Source organism: Mauremys reevesii, linkage group 8, assembly GCF_016161935.1.
Source record: "Mauremys reevesii isolate NIE-2019 linkage group 8, ASM1616193v1, whole genome shotgun sequence".
In the NCBI taxonomy this organism is placed as follows: domain Eukaryota; kingdom Metazoa; phylum Chordata; order Testudines; family Geoemydidae; genus Mauremys; species Mauremys reevesii.
The window spans coordinates 63,849,293-63,872,422 of record NC_052630.1 but is presented as its reverse complement, the minus strand read 5'-3'; the positions used below and the strand labels follow the sequence as shown (position 1 = coordinate 63,872,422).

The 23,130-nt window shown below is 40.6% G+C and overlaps 1 protein-coding gene across 4 annotated transcripts in view; it reads left to right on the top strand.

The window, feature by feature from the left end:
* The window catches only part of KCNT2 (potassium sodium-activated channel subfamily T member 2), a 292,883-nt gene that overhangs the window by 86,245 nt on the left and 183,508 nt on the right, over window positions 1–23,130 (top strand). For 3 of the 4 annotated variants that reach the window (XM_039485106.1, XM_039485104.1, XM_039485103.1), the window contains exons 4-8: window positions 8,781–8,829; window positions 12,088–12,147; window positions 18,005–18,079; window positions 18,554–18,637; window positions 19,250–19,344. In XM_039485106.1, the coding sequence (XP_039341040.1) occupies window positions 8,781–8,829; window positions 12,088–12,147; window positions 18,005–18,079; window positions 18,554–18,637; window positions 19,250–19,344 (363 nt within the window). Of the gene's footprint in view, window positions 1–1,580; window positions 1,584–7,495; window positions 7,538–8,780; window positions 8,830–12,087; window positions 12,148–18,004; window positions 18,080–18,553; window positions 18,638–19,249; window positions 19,345–23,130 lie in introns of all 4 variants that reach the window. The other variant, XM_039485102.1, reaches the window with a different exon arrangement.

The window sequence follows — 23,130 nt, the reverse complement described above, 5'->3', positions numbered from 1 at the left end:
AGGGCTATGTAGGAGTCAGTCCTTCAAACCCTACACAGGAGTTCTTCCTGTGGTTACAACTTCATAACAGCCTTGGCTCAGGACAAGCAACGCTATGAATCTAGGAGTCACTGTTTTATACAATTTGAGCCTCTGGTCTTGTCCTCTTGTAACAGGTGATCAGCAGACAAAAGTCCTCTTCTCAAGGCGAATGTTGAAAAGGCTGAGTTCTTGCATAAGTGGATGGAGTATATTTGCATACCATTCCCCTAGAGACTTCATGGGAAACTCACTCAACTTTAAGTGTTCATTCTTGCCTGGCACACAATTCCAAAAATCTTTTGAAGGTCATAACACTTCCCAGGGTTTATGCTAGCTATGTCTCCCCCCGGAGATATTACACAATAATATGTAAACATTTGCATTATGAATTCCTAAAATATTTAAACTTAATTCAGTACAGCTTGGTTTAACGTTATACAGTAAGGTTTGCCTAGGATATTGCAGGAAATTGTCATCTCTAACCATATCCATCATTTTAGGGGCACAGGGGGAGGGTGACTGGCAGGTGAGGAAGCAGGGAGCATGCACTGGGAAGATGGGCAGAGAACCTGAAGCCCCTGCCTTTGAAAGAGCAGGGAGTGACTTGCAAGAGGAGGTATCCACCATGCAGACATTCTAAGCCAGGAGTCGGCAACCTCTGGCACGTGGCTTGCCAGGGTAAGCATCCTGGTGCGCCGGGCCAGTTTGTTTACTTGCTGCGTCGGCAGGTTCGGCCGGTTCGCCGTCCCAGGCCAATGGGGGTGGCGGGAAGCCGCGGCCAGCACATCCCTTGCCCACACCAATGGGAGTGGTGGGAGCCGTGGTCCGCCAAACCTGCCGACGTGGCAGGTAAACAAACTGGCCTGGCCCGCCAGGGTGCTTACCCTGGCGAGCCATGTGCCAGAGGTTGCCAACCCCTGTTCTAAGCTGTGCAGTAATAGAGTGGGGCTGTGGAACTATTTGTAGCTGGAGCCTGTCCCAGGAGCAGCACTTTAAAGATATTGAGTCGTGAAGCCCCACTCCTGGCAACGTCCTCCTACTGCATGTAAAACAGTGCTTCAGTTGTTTCTTTCTCTGCTTGGCTCCCCTGCTCCAGTTTATGAACCATAGCGTTGGCTGAATGACTGCACGCACACTGCAGCAGCACTGTGATGTTGCTGCACAACTTAGTATCAGAGGGGTAGCCACAAAAACAATGAGGAGTCTGGTGGCACCTTAAAGACTAACAGATTTATTTGGTAACAAGCTTTTGTGGGTAAAACACACACTTCTTTAGATGCATGGAGTGAAAATTACAGATACAGGCATAAATATACTGACACATGACGAGAAGGGAGTTACCTTACAAGTAGAGAACCAGTGTTGACAGGGCCAATTCAATCAGGGTGGATGTGGTCCACTCCCAATAATTGATGAGGCGGTGTCTTCTATGGAGAAAACACCCATGGATTCTGGAGCAATAGCACAGGGAATCCGCTCTCTGGACTCTTCACCTTACTAGCACAGTTCCCCAGCAGCCCTGACGTTCTTAGCTTTCCTCCCTACCTCCCACTTTAGAGCTGGTGGAATTTGGGATTTTTCCTCTGTAGAAAACTGACTTTTCGCTGAAAAACACCAAACGAATATTTTGGCCACATTCTCGAATTTCAATTTCCCCATGAATATCTTAGAAAAGCAGACAGTTGTGCAGAAAGTGTGCAGTTAGCTGAAAATCCCATTTTCCTTTAAAAACAAGTTGATAGAAGTTTTTGATCAGCCCTGCACCTAGTACCTGTGCCCCAATAACTGCAGCCATGGTGCAGAGAGGTGGCGACAGGCATTCAGAAGCAGCATAGTCTCCTATATGGATTTACACTGAAAACCTGACAGGTTAGGGGTGGGGCAACAACAATATACTGTGTTTCGTAGCTCATGTCTAGCTCCATTCCCATTACATGAATCCCCAACTGCACAGGATCCTCACAGAGGGAAAAATTGATGTTCAGTCCTTCCACACTTCCTAATCCAGTTTCCACGACTTTCCCTCTCATTCATCAGACTAAATGCTAAGCAGAAAATTTGTGAGCTGTAGCCTATAGGCCATATGCTACTCTAAATGAAGTCAGTTTTATTATTCACTTAATGGCAGTAGAATTGGTCCCTATTAGGTCAACAGTGAACATTTTTTAAAGTTCTAATACTGGAATGTTTTATAAAAAGAAAAGCAGAAAATACTGGAAAAATTAAAGCAGAAAGAAATGATGAGATATAAACTAGAATCTGTAACTTACAATTCCAAATCTAATAGAGTTACTGTGCGAGCATAGCTATGGGTCACATTAGAATCAACATGGTCTCAATTACACTTCAAACATCACTATTCTTTGTTAGTTACAACACTTGCAATTTATGCAGAAACTTTTTGCTGGTCTACACTACTGCTTAAGAGAATGTACCATTGTCAGTCAGAGGTGTGAAAAAGACACCCCTTGGCAGAGCGACACGAGTTACAGTGACCTAAGTGCTGTCCACACTGGTGCTATGTCAGCGGCAGACACTCTCCTGCGGATGTAACACGTCTTCACCAGACGTGCTACAGTGGCGCAACTGCACCGATGTAGCACTGACTTGCCATTAGAAAATTGCAAGTTACACCACAGTCTAAGGTCACAGTCCTGCAAACACTCAAGAATGTGTTTAGCTACATGAATGTGTGTAGTACCATTGACCACTACCATAAGTAAAGTTACCTACAAACGTAAGTGTTTGTGTCGTGAGAGCCAAAGAGTCTCCAACTGCCACTCTAACCAGTCACGGTTAATGCTCTTTTAGTTCTGGTAATGGCTATATTATTGTTTGATTTTAACTCTGTACAGGCAGATTGTTTTAACTATTGCCTATTTCTTAACAGCTAAATTATTATTGTAGTGTCTATTACTGTTGTAATAGAAACAATCCCCCTTCAATCCTTTCTTTTCCTGACTATCCAGGAGATCTAGCCTATCTTACTTCCTTGTTGCTATCCAGAGATAAGGGATAAGCGTGCCCCTCTTCTACCCTGCCCATCTCTACTGCATAGATAAAGGCTGTCAGAATAATAAAAACCAGTCAATGAGATGGGGACATATTAGTGAAAGGCTCCAAAGATCTTGGTGGCTTCCTAGGGTGGGGGCAGCAATCTACATCATGAGCTCTCTACTGATTTTTCTTGCTCCAGCAGCTTCTTGTGGAGCAGCGTAGAAACGTACTGTATATTTCACTCTGTCATTTATGAATACATGCAGTTTATTTCATGATGTGAATCATTTTGGTAAATTTATGATATGTGTTCTCAAACATAGAAAGTGCTGTTTTGGGGCACGATCCATGAGATCCTTCAAGCTGTTAAATTTAAGTAGTTTGAGTACAAAAACTTCCTAAAACCTAATTACAGTGCAACTATTTTTTATAGTTGAGTTATTCTCTTAAATCCCATTCCTCAATGGGGAACAGCACAAGTTTAGGAGCTGAGAACAATGTGTAATGTAAAAACATGGAGCTGCATGAAAATGAGAAATATGGATGGGGAAACAATAATTTCTAAATCTTTCTCAAGTTATAAACCAAACGTTTTATTTACATACATGCATTAGGCATATTACTGTTGGAAAATAATGTACGTCCTTTCCAATAAGTTAAAAAATTAAAATGAATGTAGTTAGAAAAGCAGCGCCAGGTTCCTTTTTAAAAGTAGAAGATCCTATGACTGTATTTGAATAATTTTTCTATCTGGTGCCCATTCTTACAACAATATGGTATAACATGAAGCCCAAACATTTCTGCTTTCTAGACCCAGAGTCCAGGTTAAATTAATGCAATTTTTTAGTAAAAGGGAAACAAAAGCAAGAAAAAGGAACAGATATTTTAAAAATGACTGATAGCTTCTGGTATGATTAAGCTGCTGATGTTTTTGTATGAAATCTAATGAATTAGTGACGCTAAATGAGTGTAATGAGGCTAAATGAGTATACTGTAAGGCATATGCAAGCATCTTACTTCTGGATATGTGCTACATTTTAAAAGATGAGGTAGGCAGTAATCACCCCAGTATTCATTGCTAGAAGGTACACTTAGATACCCCTGTACTCACATACAGTGATATATTTGTATGTTGCAAGCTATGGTAATTCTCTAGGCCTTGCCAAAACTACTCATTCTTTGATTCTAAATATCTAATAATTAACCATCCGGGGAATGCATGTCCCTTCACTGTGTGTTGTCACATTAGAACATACGAACAGCCATACTGGGTGAGATCAAAGATCCATCTAGCCTAGTATCCTGTCTTCTGACAGTGGCCAATGCCAGGTGCCCCAGAGGGAATGATCAGAACAATTAATCATCAAGTGATCCATTCCCTGTTGCCCATTCCCAGCTTCTGGCAAACAAAGGCTAGGGACACCATCCCTGCCCATCCTAGCTAATAGCCATTGATGGACCTATCCTCCATGAATTTATCTAGTTCTTTTTTAACCCTCTTATAGTCTTGGCCTTTACAACATCCTCTGGCAAAGAGTTCCACAGGTTGACTCTGCGTTGTGTGAAAAAAATACTTAATTTTGTTTGTTTTAAACCTGCTGCCTATTAATTTCATTTGGTTCTTGTGTTATGAGAAGGAGTAAATAACACTTCCTTATTTACTTTCTCCACACCAGTCATGATTTTATAGACCTCTATCATATCTCCCCCTAGTCATCTCTTTTCAAAGCTGAAAATTCCCAGTTTTATTAATCTCTCCTCATACGGAAACTGTTCCTTATCCCTAATCATTTTTGTTGCCCTTTTCTGAACATTTTCCAATTACAATATATCTTTTTTTGAGATGGGGTGACCACATCTCCATGCAGTATTCAAGACATGGGCATACCATGGATTTATATGAGGCCATAAGATATTTTCTGTCTTATTATCTATCCCTTTCTTAATGATTCCCAACATTCTATTTGCTTTTTTGACTGCCACTGCACATTGAGTGGATGTTTTCAGAGAACTATCCAAAATAACTCCAAAATCTCTTTTTTTGAGTGGTAACAGCTAATTTAGACTCCATTATTTTATATGTATAGTTGGGATTATGTTTTCTAATGTGCATTACTTTGTATTTATCAACATTGAATTTCATCTGCCATTTTGTTGCCCAGTCACCCAGTTTTGAGAGATCCTTTTGTAGCTTTTAATATGCTGTGTATTTATACCCAACTGTATTTTCCACTCCATGCATCTGATGAAGTGGGTTTTAGCCTACGAAAGCTTATGCCCAAATAAATTTGTTAGTCTATAAGGTGCCACAAGGACACCTCATTGTTTTTGCTGATACAGACTAACATGGCTACCACTCTAACCTTTTGTAGCTCTTCATAAGCAGTTACCCATCCATGAGAGGACCTTCCCTCTTATCCCATGACAGCTTACTTTCTTTATGAGCCTTTGGTGAGGGACCTTGCCAAAGGCTTTCTGAAAATCTTAAATGCACTATATCCACTGGATCCCCCTTGCCTACATGCTTGTTGCCCCTTGCTGAGGCATGATTTCCCTTTACAAAAACTATGTTGACTCTTCCCCTCCGCCCCCAAATTATGTTCAGCTATGGGTCTGACAATTTTGTTCTTTACTATAGTTTCAACCAGTTTGCTCGGTACTGAAGTCAGGCTTACAGGCTTGTAATTGCCGGGATCAGCTCTGGAGCCCTTTTTAAAAATTGGCGTCACATTAGCTATCTTCCAGTCATTTGGCATGGAATCTGATTTAAATGATAGGTTACAGACTACAGTTAGCAGTTCTACAATTTCACATTTGAGTTCCTGAATACCATCTGGTCCTGGTGATTTATTACTGTTTAGTTTATCAGTTTGTTCCAGAACCACCTCTAATGACACCTCAATCTGGGACAATTCTTCAGATTTGTCACCTAAAAAGAATGGCACAGGTTTGGGAATCTCCCTGACATCCTCAGCCATGAAGACCGATGCAAAGAATTCATTTTGTTTGTCCGCAATGGCATTATCATCCTTGAGTGCTCCTTTAGCATCTCGATCATTCAGAGGCCCCTCTGGTTTAGCAGGCTTCCTGCTTCTGATGTACTTAATTTTTTTTTTTTGCTATTACTTTATTTTACATTACATAACATATTACATTATGGTTTGCTAAATATATTTCAACACACTATTTAACTTACTTATGTCTACCACCCATCTGGCTTCCTTCCTCCTAGGAATTTCACAGATGCTAGGATACATTTTTTTAAAATGAATAAACCAGAATATCTTGGTTACCAACTACTGGGCTTGAGAGATTTTTTGGGGTGCTGGACAAGCCCCTAAAAAAAACCTTTGGGGCTTGTAAGGGATAAAATCAACAGAATTACTGGATAAAACCGCTTGGTAAACAAGGAAGGGAGGTAATGGAGCCAAAAGAAACTTACCACCACCCAATGGCAGTAGAAGGAACACAGCCTGGGAAACAGGTCTCTGTGGTCTTGCCACCCTGCAAATCCATGACATTTCCTTCAGAAATTCCCATGGGAGAAAAATATTGCTTATTTCTGAATTTGTTTTGATCAGCAGCTTCCCCCATCAGCCACGGATAAGACAAAGGCATAAGCAGGGAGTCAATGGCAACATGGATAGACAGGCCTTCCATATGGATGCCATAAGACCCCTGGATTTATCTGAGGATCCTCCTCACCCTCACGGATGGAGAAACATGCCCACTCCTTATGTCTGGTCCACAAATCACTCCAGCCCCTCCTGAACCTGCGTGAAGGGGGCAGAGAGTTCTATTTTCCACAGTTTAAAAAGTTAAGGAAATATTTACTTCCCCCATGCATGTAGTTGTGCTGGAGGGGATGGCTTGTTCTATGAATACAAGAAAGGAACACAAATATACATATTAGCTCTTTTTTCTATACATATGCCACGAGTCTCTCACTGAAATAACCAGAGATTAAAGATATCCCTACTAGAAGATGGAAACTGTAGTTTGGTACAATCTTTACTTCAGAGATTATGGAAATTATACCTGCCAATGCTTCCGAGATCTGCTTGATAGAATTACTGGTATTTTCAGCACTTCCTTCATGCTTCATCCTTTGCAAGTACCCCATTTTTTTGTTCATCTCTTTTGATTTTTATATTAGATCACATTTGAAACTAAATCTTCTTAAAACAAAAACAAAAAATGTGTCTGGCCTTTAGCTTTGAGAATTTATGTATCTAAAATACACACTGAACTAGTTGGTCAAAGTGATTTGCCTTCTTTTGAATATCTGTCTCTCAGTGTCTGTCACAACTGAATTAGTCTGCACAGTGTTTGACGTATTATATAGAACAGTGTTACCTAAAAAATTAACCCCTGCCCATCCCCTTCCCAAATCTTTTTATAATTGTGTTTCCATATACATCTGGACATGGGCTTTATGTGTGGATCTGGTGACTTCTGGCAGCAAGGAATTAAACAGGGGCTGTTCCAGTCAAAACTACACACCTGCAAAGATTGATTGGTGAGTTCCAGATTTTTTTTTTAAACACATAACAGTGATCTATTTTGGGTACAAATACCCATATAATGTGATTTCTTTATGCAGAAAGTTAAAGTTACGTGTATCAATGAGGGAAAAACAGTCCATAGTAGCTAAACTCTCTGAATCCTACAGCCTTTCTGGATACATTTGACCTATGTTGATGGAGCCATAAAATTCCTTCAGAGGATTTCTTGCCCTGCAGAATTAATTCCACTCAGTAACTCTGAGTTCCTGGCAAAGAAACACACCCTTCCTGCAGGATTGGTGGGATTTTAAGGCTCCAGAACTGTGGAACAAGTCATCTCAAAGACCATGTCTTTAGAGTCCCAAAGATGGGTTCAGTATTGTGATTAATTGCCTATATCTGGACAAGTGAATACCACCATGTTAGATGCAGAAGTCATGACTTCCAGATGATCAGGACTATTTGGATTCTAGAGATTTATTTCCTTACTGAGATAGAAAATATGATTATTATATAGTCTAGGGTAGTACAGTGACCAACAGTACTGTGTGTGTGTCTAGTTTCAGTATATATATATCAATTTTTTTTTTTTGTTTTGCAATGGTATAATATGAATTTCACCAAGACAAAAATAGTTTCTTAGGAAAAATGCATAAATAATGGGGTTTTACAACTAAGAGGAAATATTTCCAGTTTCAAAACCAGTGCAAATAAATGCTTACTAATGTGGATACTAGTTAACAAAACTATGGATCTGTACATAACAGAGAGCAAAAGAGAAAATACTGGCAAAGAATGTGATTAGATTTGTTTTTTTCTACCACAAATTAATGGTTCCAAATGAAGGACATTTTCCCTCTGCATCTTTAAAATGCATACATCATATTATTTCCTCTAGGATCAAAAGACCTGAACTAGTGTTCACTAAAAACAACACCAACTTTTGATTGATTTCATTGGCTGTTATATTAGACCCCCAAAAAGTCAGTGACTGCTTCTAGGTTAGAAAGACAATTGGATTGTCAAGTCTGAGTGACTAGTTACCCATATAAAAATCTGGGGAAGTGATTAACTATTTTACACCACACCAAATACTGATCATCTGCCTTTTATATTTAATTATGTAAAAAATAGCAGCTGATGCAAAGCCCATTGAAGGTAATGGATATCAATCCCTTGACTTTGCTGGGCTTTGGATCAGGCCCATAAGCACCATTTGATGAGAGTCAAATTTATTGTATCATTGTGATTCAACAGGTCTCCTATTATTTGGGTGAACAGAAGCTTGCCTTTATGGGGATTACAGGTAATGTATAATAGGATATTTTTAGCAATTACATTTTTAAAGCTCTAGCACACTTGGATTTTCAATACTTCCGAGAAGCTAATACATATATAGAAAGGGTAGCAAACAAAATTCTTCTTCCTTGGCAGCCCACTATAGTGATAAATCTAAAATTAAAGTGAATTAAGAAAGCAAACTATGTTAAATGTTACACTACTCTGGAATATGTGTATTTATAGTAAAGTATTGTAGTCAAGAGAAAATAAGAAAGATTTAATATTCTGTAAGTATTTTTCCTTAGAACTAAATAAAGTCTTTTGGACCAAATCTTGCAGCCTTTACTAAGAGTTTGTCTAGCCCTCTCATCAACATAGTGCTGTCTGCACCAGGAGTTAGGTCGGTAGAATTATGTTGTGGATTTTTCAGACCCGAGCGACGCAGTTATACTGATGCATAGAATGGAACACACAGACAGGAGATATTTATACATACAGAGAACATGAAAAGGTGGAAGTATGCATACCAACAGGAAGAGTCTAATCAATTGAGATGAGCTATCTTGATTAGACTCTTCCTGTTGGTATGCATACTTCCACCTTTTCATGTTCTCTGTATGTATAAATATCTCCTGTCTGTGTGTTCCATTCTATGCATCCGAAGAAGTGAGATGTAACTCATGAAAGCTCATGCTAAAATAAATTTGTTAGTCTTTAAGGTGCCAGAAGTACTCCTGTTCTTTTTGCGGATACAGACTAACACGGCTGCTACTCTGAAACCAGTTATACTGATATAAGTTGGTAGTGTAGACCAGGGTTGAGGTTATTTAGGCCATGTCTACACTACCATTTATGTCAGCAAACCTTATCTCACTCAGGTATGTGAATATTCCACCCCCAAGTGGCAGAAATTACACCAGCATAAGTGGTAGCATGCACAGTGTTAGGTACCGCCGTTCATTGAGGGTGGCTTAATTAGGCTGATGGGAGAGCTGACAGCACCGAGCAGCTACGAGAGATCTTACAGCAGTGTAGCTGCATTGGTACAGCTGTGCCACTGTAAGCTCTCTACTGTAGACATAGCCTGAGTTTCAACTTCTTTACCTGAAGACTAAGCTATTGCAGCCTTGGGTTCTATTTGGGATTATACCTTAAATCCACAAGGAAGCCAAAGCTACTGCAGAATATAGCAGTCTGCCGAGTAAGTGGAGAATCTTGCTATGAGTACATTACACCAGTGCTTTGTGATCTGCGCTGGCTGCCTGTGGGTTTCCAAATGCAGTTTAAGCTGTTGGTTTTCACTGACAAAGCCCTAAATGTTATGGGACCTGCCTATCTGAGAGATTGCCTTTCCTCACTGCTTCAGGAGAGATCAACGGCAGCACTCAAATTTGATCATCCTTCCCCTCAGTAAAGAATAATGGATTGCTACTAGGACATTCTCTGTGAGGGGTCCTCTCTTGGCTTTGGCAGATGATCCCCATCCTAGTCCAAAATAGTCTGGATTTGTTAGCCTTTTGGGCACACTTCAAGAGGAGGGAGATATTGTTTAAGAAATGTCATTTCAGGTTTCCCTTTTTCTTCTCTTTTAAATCTAAGTGGCACTATTATATAGTTTATTTAGTTGTATTATGTGGGATTGCTGCTGGCTCTTGTCTATTATATGGCTCGTCATAAGTAGGTGCCTTTATGGTTCCTAATCTAAAATAAATAAAAAAGTTATGAGATTTCAGGTGCTCAGCACATTGGAATCAGGCCCACAGTTATTAAACTTTACATGGTTTCTGAAAATAGGCTATTGCTTCGCATTAAGTTAAGAGCAAAATTTTGAAGATAGTTGTGGGAGTTCTCCTTAAATAATTAATTTTTGTATTAAGGATTCCTGAACCATCTAGTATATTTTATGCTATTATATTTTTGCACTACCCTCAGTACAAATCCGTTATGGTGAATTCTATCTCTGTGTAATACAGTTGTTTATTAAAGCAACATTTCTCTGACGGAGATAACTTTTGAATATTTGTTGAAAATATGCAAGGTCTGAGCAAATAAAGTTTGACACAGACATACAGATTACTTTCTCTATTTAATCTTAAAATATTGAGACATAGCCTTAATAGTTTATGGTGCTGGTTTTAGGCTTATTCTTACACTGTAAACCTCTGCTAGTCAATGAACACAGGAAGATAGATACACAAACTAGGAGGATATCTGTATATAATATATAAAATGTTATATAGTAACAAACTAAATTCCACTTTTATGCAAGACAACAACTTCACTTTATCTGGAGCAATGCTAACATTGTGAAATGTTGTGGTGATTTTTTTTTAAATATATTTTCTAATTCACACCATCTATTTTGAATCTTGATCATGTAATTTCAAGTGCAAGTAGTACAGGATGTTGAGCTTTCATTAGTAGTGAGCATTAATTTTAAATTAGGAATAGAGACTAATTTGATTCCAGACTCCAGATTAAGTAATACAAATGTATAAATAGTAAATGTTTTAATTTAATATATGCACACATTTAAGCTGGTTTTGTGATTAGTTTTAAAAGACATTGTGGAGTATATATGTAATGTGTAAACCAAATAGATTTAACTAGTTTAAGACAGGTCACTGACCTTTTATATGTCCATTAATTCAACACACACTGATTTAAACAATGAAATTCATCATCTCTCTTTTGCTGTGTTTTAAGACTTTTTTTGGGCGGGGGTTAATATTTATGACCCCACACACACATTAAGAAAAATAACACTTCAGTGTAATGTTTGAAAAAGGTCATGACTTCCTCCCACCATTTGCCTTATTTTTTAAACACAGTCCTTATACTTTGTCATCTCAAAATGGAACAAGTCCTGGAAGTTGCCAAAAGCCTGCCAATTGCAGCATGGCACAGAAACTGGCTGTTTTTATTTGGCCTTCCCTAAAAATCCATGGAGAGACCATTCTGGAGACCTTCTGAAACAATATTCATGGAGGAGATTTTGAGGGCAGCGTCTAGCAGACAATAGGACTTAAGACAAGTGCAGGGGGTAAATACTAATGGATTGTTTGACAAGAACAGGACTTTATTGAGCACATACTGTGGTAAGAAGTTTTAAGATTAGAACTAAGCTTGAGTGGTTAAAGATGGTTTGAGAGGATTTCTTCACCATAGATCAACTAGTTTTGATTATCTTTAATCTTTCAGTTTAATTCTTCAGGTCATTTTTGCTTTAATTAATTACATTACTAACTCTGCATTAATATATATTTATATATTATTATGTTAGGTTTCAGTGGCTTTGATAAGTCTGTTTGAAACAATGCTGCTGGGTTATCTGAGCTACAAGGTAAGGCTAATTGGTTTTATTCTTTGGAATCAATTCTCCATTTGATAGATTTCTCTTAATGCTAAGGGGAGTTTACATATCCTCATTGACCAGAGATCAGATCCCTTTGTAAGTCAGTTTACTACTTACAGGTTCAGGGCCGGCTCCAGACCCCAGCACGCCAAGCGCGCGCTTGGGGCGGCATTTTACCGGCAGGGCGGCAGCCGGCTCCGGCAGACCTTCCGCCCCTGTACAGGTTGATGGAAAGATAAAAACGATTGTCTTAAATTACCTGTGACTAATTGGTCAAGAAAAATGTTACTTATAATTACACTGAAGTGCATGACTCATTCATGATTTATGAAGGTTACAATGGACCTGAATCAAAGCCCATGAAGTCAATGGTAGTCTTTTCATTGACTTCAGTGGGATTTTAATCAGCCCGATATTTACTTAAGAAAAGCTGAAGAGGACTGAGCTATAAGTATCATGGTACCAAAAAGGTGAAGGAAGAAATAGGCATCCAGATGCTCAGCTAATGTAAGTCGGCCCCCCTCTGTCAAATTTAGTGAAGCTAGTTCAATTTACACCAGCTGAGGATCCAACAAGTAGCATTGTATAGATTTGTAATGACTAGAATATAGATTTGCCAATTGATAGGGCAACAGTCTGGGGACAAATTCATGTCATCTTTTTTTCTGAAGATGCGCTATCTACATCTCCCAACAGGTGCCAAGGTCATTCAGGAAATGGTGTTGATTCAGCAATTCCCTCTGATGCTGGAGTGGCATTAGGAAGCACTGTGTTGCTGGAAAGGAGCACTATGTTGTTGAAAATGAAAACCATGGCCTTGATTGCTTTTACTTCATTGCAAATCAAACAGCACTTTTCAGAAGAATGCGAGTGTTAGGTGTTGCATTCTAATATGGACAATTGCACTCTGCTAATTTAAATGTTCATATCCTTCCATTTGGATAGTGCATTCTTCTTTATTTCCTGCCCTAAGCCATTAGACAGGCTTGCAGTTAACAGTAAAAACAAACCAACCAAACAAAAAAATTTCATTCCAGCTGTGGCTGCATTTCATTAGTGGGTGCAGTGATAAACTTTATTATAAGGAGGAGGGAGAAAAGTTATTCTCCATAGCCTCTGAGGATAGGACAAGAAGCAAAGGACTTAAATTGCAGCAGTTTAAGTTGAACATTAGGAAAAACTTCCTAATTGTCAGGGTGCTTAAGTAATGGAATAAGTTGCCCAGGGAGGTTGTGGAATCTCCATCATTGGAAATTTTTAAAAGCAGGTTAGACAAACACGGTCAGGGATGATCTAGATAATATTTAGTCCTACCACGAGTGCAGGATACTAGATTAGAGGACCTCTACGTCCTTTCCAGTCCTACGATTCTATGTTTTATGTACATCCAAAGTGCTTAGGGAGCCTTTGGGATGAAAGGCTGTAAGGTGGCTTTTTTGGGGGCGGGGGGAGGGAGATAGTTGTGTCTCTGTGGTCTTATTTTTCAATATGTGGAGTACCCACAACTCTCTCTGACATCAGCACAAGTTGTTGCTGCACAATATCTCTGGAAAACTTTAAAAAAATCAAGGTTCAGTCATCTGAAATTGGGCACTCAGGAATCAAGGCACACACAAATATAGGGCAGTTTTGAAAATATGGGACCATATCCCTCTGCACCTCAGCTATTCCAACTCTAAACTAGGGAACTTTGAAAAATGCTTTGAGATCTGCTGATGAATGCAAGTACAAAATATTATACATTTGTCTTTGTTTTTTCCTTAAAATGTCAAGTTCTCTTTAGTTATATTTTTCTAATGTTTTGGTTAGAATTTCTTCACATAATTTGCTCTTTAATTTTTATTATGTTCTATTGTGAATTGTAAGAAGTCTGCATTTTGAGCTGTTTGGATAAAACAGTAAAATATATTTCACAAAATAAAATAAGAAAAGGCTTTATTTTAAAAGTTTAAATATCTCATTTTGTGAAATGAGAACATTTTATGCTTTTAGCCTATGAGTCAATGGTATTTAATAACTAGTCAATCCATCAGAGTCACATAGTAATTCTTTATTATACTTCTCAAGTTATGATTGGCAGAAATGTTTTTTCAGACTGTAACATTTTAATAAGCTTAAAACTGGCCACTATATTATACCTGATAAAAAGCAGCTAATACTGTTTATATAGATTAGGTGTTGTCCATTACAAATATAAGTCTCTTGGTGGAAAAAATAGCACAGTGAAAAACAACTGGTACCAACATGCTGTTTATAAAGCAATGCCACTTTTCATTCTAAAGTTATTGGGCCAGATTTTCTAGGCCCTTGAACTTGCATAGTTTACACCTGTGCAAATTTTATATAAACATAACTATTTTATCTAGCATTTTATCCCTACACCCACTTTGCACCAGTTTAAATGAGTACACAAAAGTAATGGTGAATCAGTTCCCTAAAGTAGTTCTTTATCTCTCTGGAAAGTGAGTATAAAACTCTGCCATCCTGTTCTGGTAGCAATTTATATCCACTTATATCCACATATAGTAAATTATTATATGTAAGAATGGCCATATTGAGTCAGACCAACAATTCAATTGGCCCAGTATCCTTTCTTCCAACAGCCAATGCCAGATGCTTCAGAGGAAATGAACAGACCAGGGCAATCATCAATTGATCCATCCTGTTGTCTACTCCCAGCTTTTGGCAGTCAGAGGCTTAGGGGCACACAGAGCATGGGGTTGCATCCCTGACCATCTTGGCTAATAGCTATTAATGGATCTATCCTCTATGAACTTATCGAATTCTTTTTTGAACCAGTAATAGTTCTGGCCCTCACAACATCCTCTGGCAATGAGTTCCACATGTACAGGTTAGTGGAGAATCAGTCCCATAGGATCTGATAATGAGAAGTTGTATATTTCCTGAAGTGATTATTTTTATATCAGAGATCTGCATGGAGGCTAACCATCCTACTTGACCTGTTAACTTTACAGGTCTCTCACAATAATACAAGTATAAGGTGGATAGAAAGCTGGCTAGATTGTCGGGCTCAATGGGTAGCGATCAACAGCTCAATGTCTAGCTGGCAGCCGGTATCAAGCAGAGTCCCCCAGGGGTTGGTACTGAGGTTGGTTATGTTCATTTTTATTAATGATCTGGATGATGGGATTAATTGCACCCTGAGCAAGTTCGCAGATGACACTAAGCTGGGGGGGAGGGGTAGATACACTGGAAGATAGGGATAGTGTCCAGAGTGACCTAGACAAATTGGAGGATTGGGCCAAAAGAAATTTGATGAGGCTCAACAAGGACAAGTGCAGAGTCCTGCCCTTAGGAAGGAAGAATCCCATGAACTGCTGGATACTGACTGGCTAAGCAACAGTTCTGCAGAAAAGGACCTTGGGATTACAGTGGACAAGAAGCTGTATATGAATCACCAGCGTGCCCTTGTTGCCGAGAAGGCTAATGGCATTTTGGGCTGTATAAGTAGGAGCACTGCCAGCAGATCAAGGGAAGTGATTATTCCCCTCTATTCAGCACTGGTAAGGCCACACCTAGAGTATTGTGTCCAGTTTTGGTCCCCCCACTACAAAAGGGATGTGGACAAATTGGAGAGAATCCAGCGGAGAGCAACTAAAATGATTAAGGGGCTGTGACACATGACTTATGAGGAGATGCTGAGGGAACTGGGGTTATTTAGTCTGCAGAAGAAAAGAGTGAGGGGAGATTTAATAGCAGCCTTCAACTACCTGAAGCGGGGTTCCAAAGAGGATGGAGCTAGGCTGTTCTCAGTGGTGGTAGATGACAGAACAAGAAGCAAGAGTCTCAAATTGCAGTGGTGGAGGGTCTAGGTTGGATATTAGGAAACACTATTTCACTAGGAGGGTGGTGAAGCACTGGAATGGGTTACCAAGGGAGGTGGTGGATTCTCCATCCTTAGAGGTTTTTGAGGCCTGGCTTGACAAAGCCCTGGCTGGGATGATTTAGTTGGGGATTGGTCCTGCTTTGAGCAGGGGGTTGGACTAGATGACCTCTTGAGGTCTCTTCCAACCTTAATATTCTATGATTCTAAGTATCAACTCCCCTTAACACTATCTGCCAGACGCAATACAGATTCTGTATGATAGAATACAAGCTTTGTTCCAACAATCTGCAAGATTGAGAACCAGGTAGCAGCAGGATCTGCATGTCCAGAATCCCAAATAAATAACTTCCTTTGTGTTTGCTACATTTGTGTCCTTTTTTCTCTCTTGTGATGGACACTACCAATACAATGAAATCTGTAGCAGCTGATCATCCTTTGTTAGGAAGCATAAAGAAAAATCCCCTAGAAAGTAAAATAAGCAAAGATATTTGTTCAGTAGGAACACATGGTGGGTGAGTTTATAATGAATTAGAAATTTGAAATTCAAATTTAATTTATTTTTTTTATTGTGCCCATAGTTAAATACAACCACAGCCTTTAATCCTCTTCCTCCCATCACTTCTGTGTACAGTTACCACGCAGAACATTTAAAACTATCCAACTATAGTCTCATTCATCTGTCAAAATAAAATTCTTCTGGCACTATAGCAGCAGTGGCTTCTGGAGATGAAGGTGTGTGTGTGAGTGGGGGGGGGAATAGAGGATTTCCTTTTTGCACAACAAAGCTTGTATTTAGCATTCAGTGACTGAGTCAGATGATATAGTGAGGATTAATTAATTTGTTGATATAAATGTCAGATCATTTATGTCTACATTTTTTAATTTATCCTACTGCATTTCAAATTCTTGTAATATTGACATAATCTATTCCACAATGTAAATGCTGCAGTATTACATTAACTAGTATGAGCGTCATGAACTTTGTGAAGAGTCACTGGGAGCTGGATTCACAGGAGGACTTGGGTGCCTAAATCCCAGAATCCACTGGGATTCACAAAATACTGCTCAGCAACCCCCAAACCTTGAAGGTGCTTAAAATCACCCTGCACCTATTTTTTTTTTGGCATAAAAGTTCCCTAAGGCACCTTTGCTTCTGCATCTGAACATTTGCAACGCAGCCCCATGCTAGGTGTCCAGACACCCAAGCCCTAGAGCAAGGCACAAACAGGGGGAAGATAGCTATTCCTCTGTCAAACTCAGCTGCAGGGCCCAATCTGGTGAACAGGTTCAGACCTTGCCTGCTAGATTTGGCACCTCTAGGTGCGCTTACTCAAAACAGGGGGTGGGGAAGAGGTATGAGATATTCTTATTCAGAGCTCCCTTAGTATCTCCTGTTGAAGCTGTTCCACTGTAGATACATTTTTAAAAAGTCATTGGAGCAGGAGGTCTGGATCCTGGGTCTCCTGCCTCCCAGGTGAGAACTCAAATCACTAGATCACAGAATTATTCACACACTTTCTTGCTCCCTTTGGCCCAGTGTTTAATCCACAGTTCAGCAGTTTCAATACTGAAAGAATCACTGGGCCAAATATCACTGCCTATTCCACAGGGATAGCAGACTCCTGACAGTGTGATCTGGAGATAGCTCTGTGAGGGAATTCTCATGGAATTTTCCTCTGCTGCTGGCCCTTATTTTAACTTCCCAGATAAATAAACAGAAAGATGTTGTGTTCTCTCATTTACCTAATCTATTGTTAGCCTCCCACCCACCCACCCACCCACCAATAGGAACATTAGTGCCAAATCCTGCAATCCTCTCTCAGGCAAGACTCCCAGTGACATCAATGGGAGTCTTGCCTACGTGAGGACCACAGGATTAGGCACTTGGTCTTTTCAGATTGTTGCATTTATCTCCATTGTTTGGGATGAACGGTCTCTACAGTGCAACTCAGTGAAAGTCTATTTCTGAAGTTTGGTATGTTTTTGTTTTTTAAAAAGGGAAACATCTGGGAACAAGTTTTGCGAATACCCTTCCTCCTGGAAATAATCAACGCTGTTCCCTTTATCATTACAGTAAGTATCTGAATTAAGTGTCAGTGTCCATTCCTGGGTGGGATTATGGGTCTGCTCCAACATACACTGAAGCGAATGGAAGTCTCTATTGACCTGTGTGAGTGATAAGCTGGCCCTATTGAAGAGGCTAATTTAGCAAACTACATTTTTCATCTTGAAAATAAATAAATAAATAAATAAATAAAGTCACCCAGCCAACAGTGCAATGAGCAAGATAAATCAGTTAGATGTAAAAGCAGAGAAAACTTTCATGGTAAAATGTGTTCTACATCATAAACTACCTTTGGGTAGTTGTGCTGGAGGGGATGGCTTCTTCATATGCCTTTGGGTATCATATATATTATACAGAAAGGAGTAATATAGTTACCAGTTTTTTACATCAGGAGTACACAATTTCATAAACACTGTATTGGATGTAGTTTCTTGGACAGAAAAGCTGTTAAAATGTATTTGTGTTTATTTCCCCTTCCTCAGATTTTCTGGCCTGCACTAAGAAACCTATTTATTCCAGTATTTTTAAATTGCTGGCTTGCCAAACATGCTTTGGAGAACATGATTGTAAGTATGACCAAAAATAGTGAGGCGAGAATAACTTTTTAAAAAAATATCCATTTCTGAGTCTGCTATCTTCAGCAAGGCTGTTGCTTTCTGGTCAGGGAACTGCACTGGACAAATTTATCATGGGATTAATCACTTTCACTATTCAATCATGGAAATGCTTCTACATTTTGCTGTATCACCATTTCATATCAAATTTGGAAATATTTTCCAATAGTTTCCTCAGTTGGTGGAAACTGGCACATCACTGACTTCCAACAAGGAAAGTTCCCAGCATGGCTAACTCTTATGCCACTCACATGTGGTCTCTGCACCAGAGGTCTAAAGAGCTGCTATGCTCCAGTTACTACTGACTGGCATACAGAACTATTTGGGCCAGCTGATTAAATTTAGCACAAACTCCAGGATGCTCTAAACTATGCCAGGATAGTCAAAGATGCAGTCATGGAAATCAAGGAACAAGTGACTCCTTTGCACCACCCACTGTGCTCAGCAAATTTTAAATGCAGTTGGGCCATTGTATCTTATCAAAATATCATGGAACTATTGTATAGGATCAGCAGATGCATTATTGAAAAAAACATAACCAACCTGCTTTTTCTATTAATATAGAATGATCTCCATAGAGCCATTCAACGTACACAGTCTGCAATGTTTAACCAAGTTCTTATTTTAATATCCACATTGCTGTGTCTTATCTTCACCTGGTAAGTAGCAGATGTTTATTACTATGTATTACATTTTCTAATTTAAGCACATAGTACTAAAATAGATCTAGTGGAGTATTGTTTGTTAAGAGATAATGTTGTTCCCATGTGAGGTTTTAATTAACAGGTGGCTCCAAGGCAGTGTTGATGTAGTGGGGTTGGGTGAAAAGGCGGCTAGAGTTATTCTAAGTCTTATGAAAATTAGACTTGTGTAAAAACATCAGTAGAAAAAATATAGAGCACTACTTCTGATCTCAGGGAGAAAGTTACTCAAGTACATTGGGGCCCCTGCACAGCTCCCCAAACAACTTGAGCCCTACTGTGGGGCTATAAAAGGGAAAAGATTGTGGCGGGAGTGGCACCTAGTGGGGCTTCTGTGTCCCTGTGCTCTGTTAAGATGCTCTCCATTCTAGCCCTCATTAGACTGGTGAGACAGGTCAGGGAAGGGTCCACAGTATCAATGCTTTGGCAACTCCAACGGCTCAATACTCCCATCAAAGGGGGTGCAGAGAAACTGATAACAGTTCAGCTCATGGGTTGGAATAGCACCTGCAGTAAGGTAGAACTACACACCTATGGCCTACCTAAGTATACTGCCTCCTTTCCAACAGCAGAGCTCCCTGTCAAACCCTTATTTCTCAGGTTGTTAGGAGGTGGTAGAGAAGGGGCAGTGAATAGGGACCCTGTGCAGAGCAACTATAGTTCTATCATTATTTACTGAGCTCACCAGAGTGCCTGTGGTGTCACTGCATTGATAAAGCTCAGTCTGTCATTCTGGAGACACTGATTTGATTTTCTCCTGCTTTATTTCTCCAACCTAATTCTTCTGCTAGCCATTGCTATATGACTTTCACCCTTTGGTCAGGATAGAGTAACACATGGCCTCGTTTAGTTCTGCCATTAATGTCTGTTCTTTAATCAGAAGAATTTGTGCTCTCTAGTGGCTCAAGGGATATTTCTATTTTTACTCCCTTCACTTACAGCCACATAGTTGCATGAGGCCAGATCCTGCAATCCTTTTCCAGCCAGAATTCTTGTTCAAGCCAAAATTTCCCATTCAACTCATGTGGGATTTTTTGGCTGAGTAAGGACTGCACCATTTGACCCAGACCATACAAAATTAGGGCCCTACCAAAAATCAGCCCTCCCCCATGAAATCTGATCTCCTCAGCTGCTGGGAGTCTGGGGCTCTGAGTCCTAACCGCTAGTCCAGCCACACTGGGGAGGGATAGGACTTGTCCTTCCCCTGCATGACTGTTCTCAGTGGGGAGATCAGATCCACCTCCAGAGGCAGCACGGGCAGTCCGGGAGCTGGGCTGTGGGCAGGGGCAGCTCTAGGGATTTTGCCGCCCCAAGCACAGCAGGCAGGCTGCCTCCGGCGGACCTCCGAAGCCGCGGGACCAGCGGACCCTCCGCAGGCAAGCCACCAGAGGCAGCCTGCCTGCCACCCTCGCGGCGCCGGCAGAGTGCCCCCCGCGGCTTGCTGCCCCAAGCACACGCTTGGCGTGCTGGGGCCTGGAGCTGCCCCTGGCTGTGGGCCTCCGTCCCCTCTCGCCCCACCCCCTGCAGTTCCTGCTGCAGCTCTGGGCGCCGAGCTCCTGGCTTCTGCTCCCAGTGGCTGCAGCTGGGGCAGACTGGTCTTGGGGCCTCCCTCCGCTCCAGCCAGAGCTAAGGGAACCCCCCACCGTTCTTCCACCCGATAGCTTCTTCTGGGGCTGGGGCACCCATTTTTCAAGTGGGCCCCAAGATTGGCCAGGGGCCCCTGCCTTAACCTGTCACTGGACTGGACTAGCAGCCCCTGGGCTGGGGCACTCCTAGTGGGCTGGGGCACTCCTAGTAGCATGGGGGAGATCCTACCCACCTCCACCTCCCAGAATCGCCTCTAACTGCAGGAAGCTCAGAGGCTGCTGCCTAGGCAGCACAGAAGTGAGGGTGACAATCTGGGACACTCCCCCCCGCAACAACTTTACAACCCCCACCATCCCATTTTAGGTCAAACCTCCCCCCTCCCTCCATTACAATACTGTGAAATTTCAAATATAAACATCTGAAATAATGAAATTGACCAATTTAAAAACCCTCTGGCCGTGAAATTGACCAGAATGGACCGTGAATTTGGTAGGGCCTATACATAATGCTGTCACTGTAATACCGGGACAGCCAATATTGCATCTTCAGCCACAGTTAAAGTACAATATAAAAGACTCTGGAGCAAGCTGTGCTTCAATATTTGTTACTGTCCAACATTTCACTCAAGCGCTAGACAAAATTCAAAGTATGCATCCACTTCACAGGGAAGCAAGCTCTTTCTGGAGATAAAGCAGTTTTCCGAGAACTTGCAGTGTCCCTGGTTGAACAAATATATGAGCTCCATTTGAAATGGAACATTGTGTTCGGGTCCAGGTATTTTGGTAGCGACAGTAAAACGTAGAAAATGGCAAGCTGACCTACAGTAATTGTGTCTGGTTTCAACAGTTGCAGATATAGACTCATTATATGCTGACCTAGTGTTGACCCTGCTAGACAGAAAAAGAAGGTAAATAAAAATGAAAAACACCCAATAACAATTGCTAAATGAAGCACTTTGGCAGTGACTTGTATTTGTTGACATCATTTGCCTAAGATGAGTCTTGTGTTGACCAGGAAATTGTTTATATTATTTATTTGAACATACAGTATTTAGATGTATTTATTTTAGGGTAGCCATTCATATATGAATTTACAGTGTAGAGCAGCATTGTAATGACTACTGAAATATTCAAACACACCATGGACAGCATGCCAAACTCATCTCTGGAGTAAGGTCTTCAGTTACGTTATATCCTTGGTGAATTAGAGCCATTGCCTTTTAGTAGCTGCCCTTATTTATGGCTCAAACACAGGCCCAGCTGCAAAGCAACAGAGAGAAAAATGCCCCATTGTGAGCCAAACCCTTTGTTGTAGAGTGTGCAAAAGCAGAAAAGAGAAGCTGCCACCAGGCTGCCATTTCACATCCCACACAGAAACTGGCAGTGGCAAAAGCGGCTCTGTCCCCAAATGTACTGGGCCATATACCAGAGCCAACACAGAACCCTTCTGCAGGCACAGATTACTCCCCACCACTCCCTTGGATGGAACAGGAAGAATGAACCAAATAGCTCCCCCTTAAACGAGTTACAGGGTTAATTACAATACAGCCCTTCGTACCTGCAGATTCATAGGTACTAAACACTTTTAGTTCCCATTTACTTCAGTGCGAATTGTGGATGTTCAGCACTTCTGAAAGCCGGTCCACTTGTCTTTACAATGCAGTGAATTAGACGCCATGCTTATTTAGAAGATGCATGAGGATAAATAAATCTGAACAAGATATAGTAATTATGGTAAATATGGTTTGAGGTTTTTTCTTACTTTACTCTGAAGATGAAATAACAAAATAGCTTCAGTTGATACCCTGATATCTGGGAATACAATTTCTGGGAAGTCAAACTTTTGCTTATAAACTGATTTATAAGTATTGATATATTAATTTACTGGTTGTGAAAAGTGTGAGTTGAAACCATATTTTATGCTCAATACATTTATGGGTTACATTCATAGAATCATAGGAATGAAGGGCCGAGGGGATGGAAAATTTTCATGGTGGGGTGCTGAGAGCCATTGAATCAAACTGTAAGCCCTGTATATGATGGAAGCCACTTCAAGCCAGGGGGTGTGGTAGTCCCTGTCCCCCGTCCCCCCACCCCCAGCACCCATGTGTAGGGCTGGAAGGGACCTCAAGAGGTCTTCCAAGTTCAGCCCCCTGCA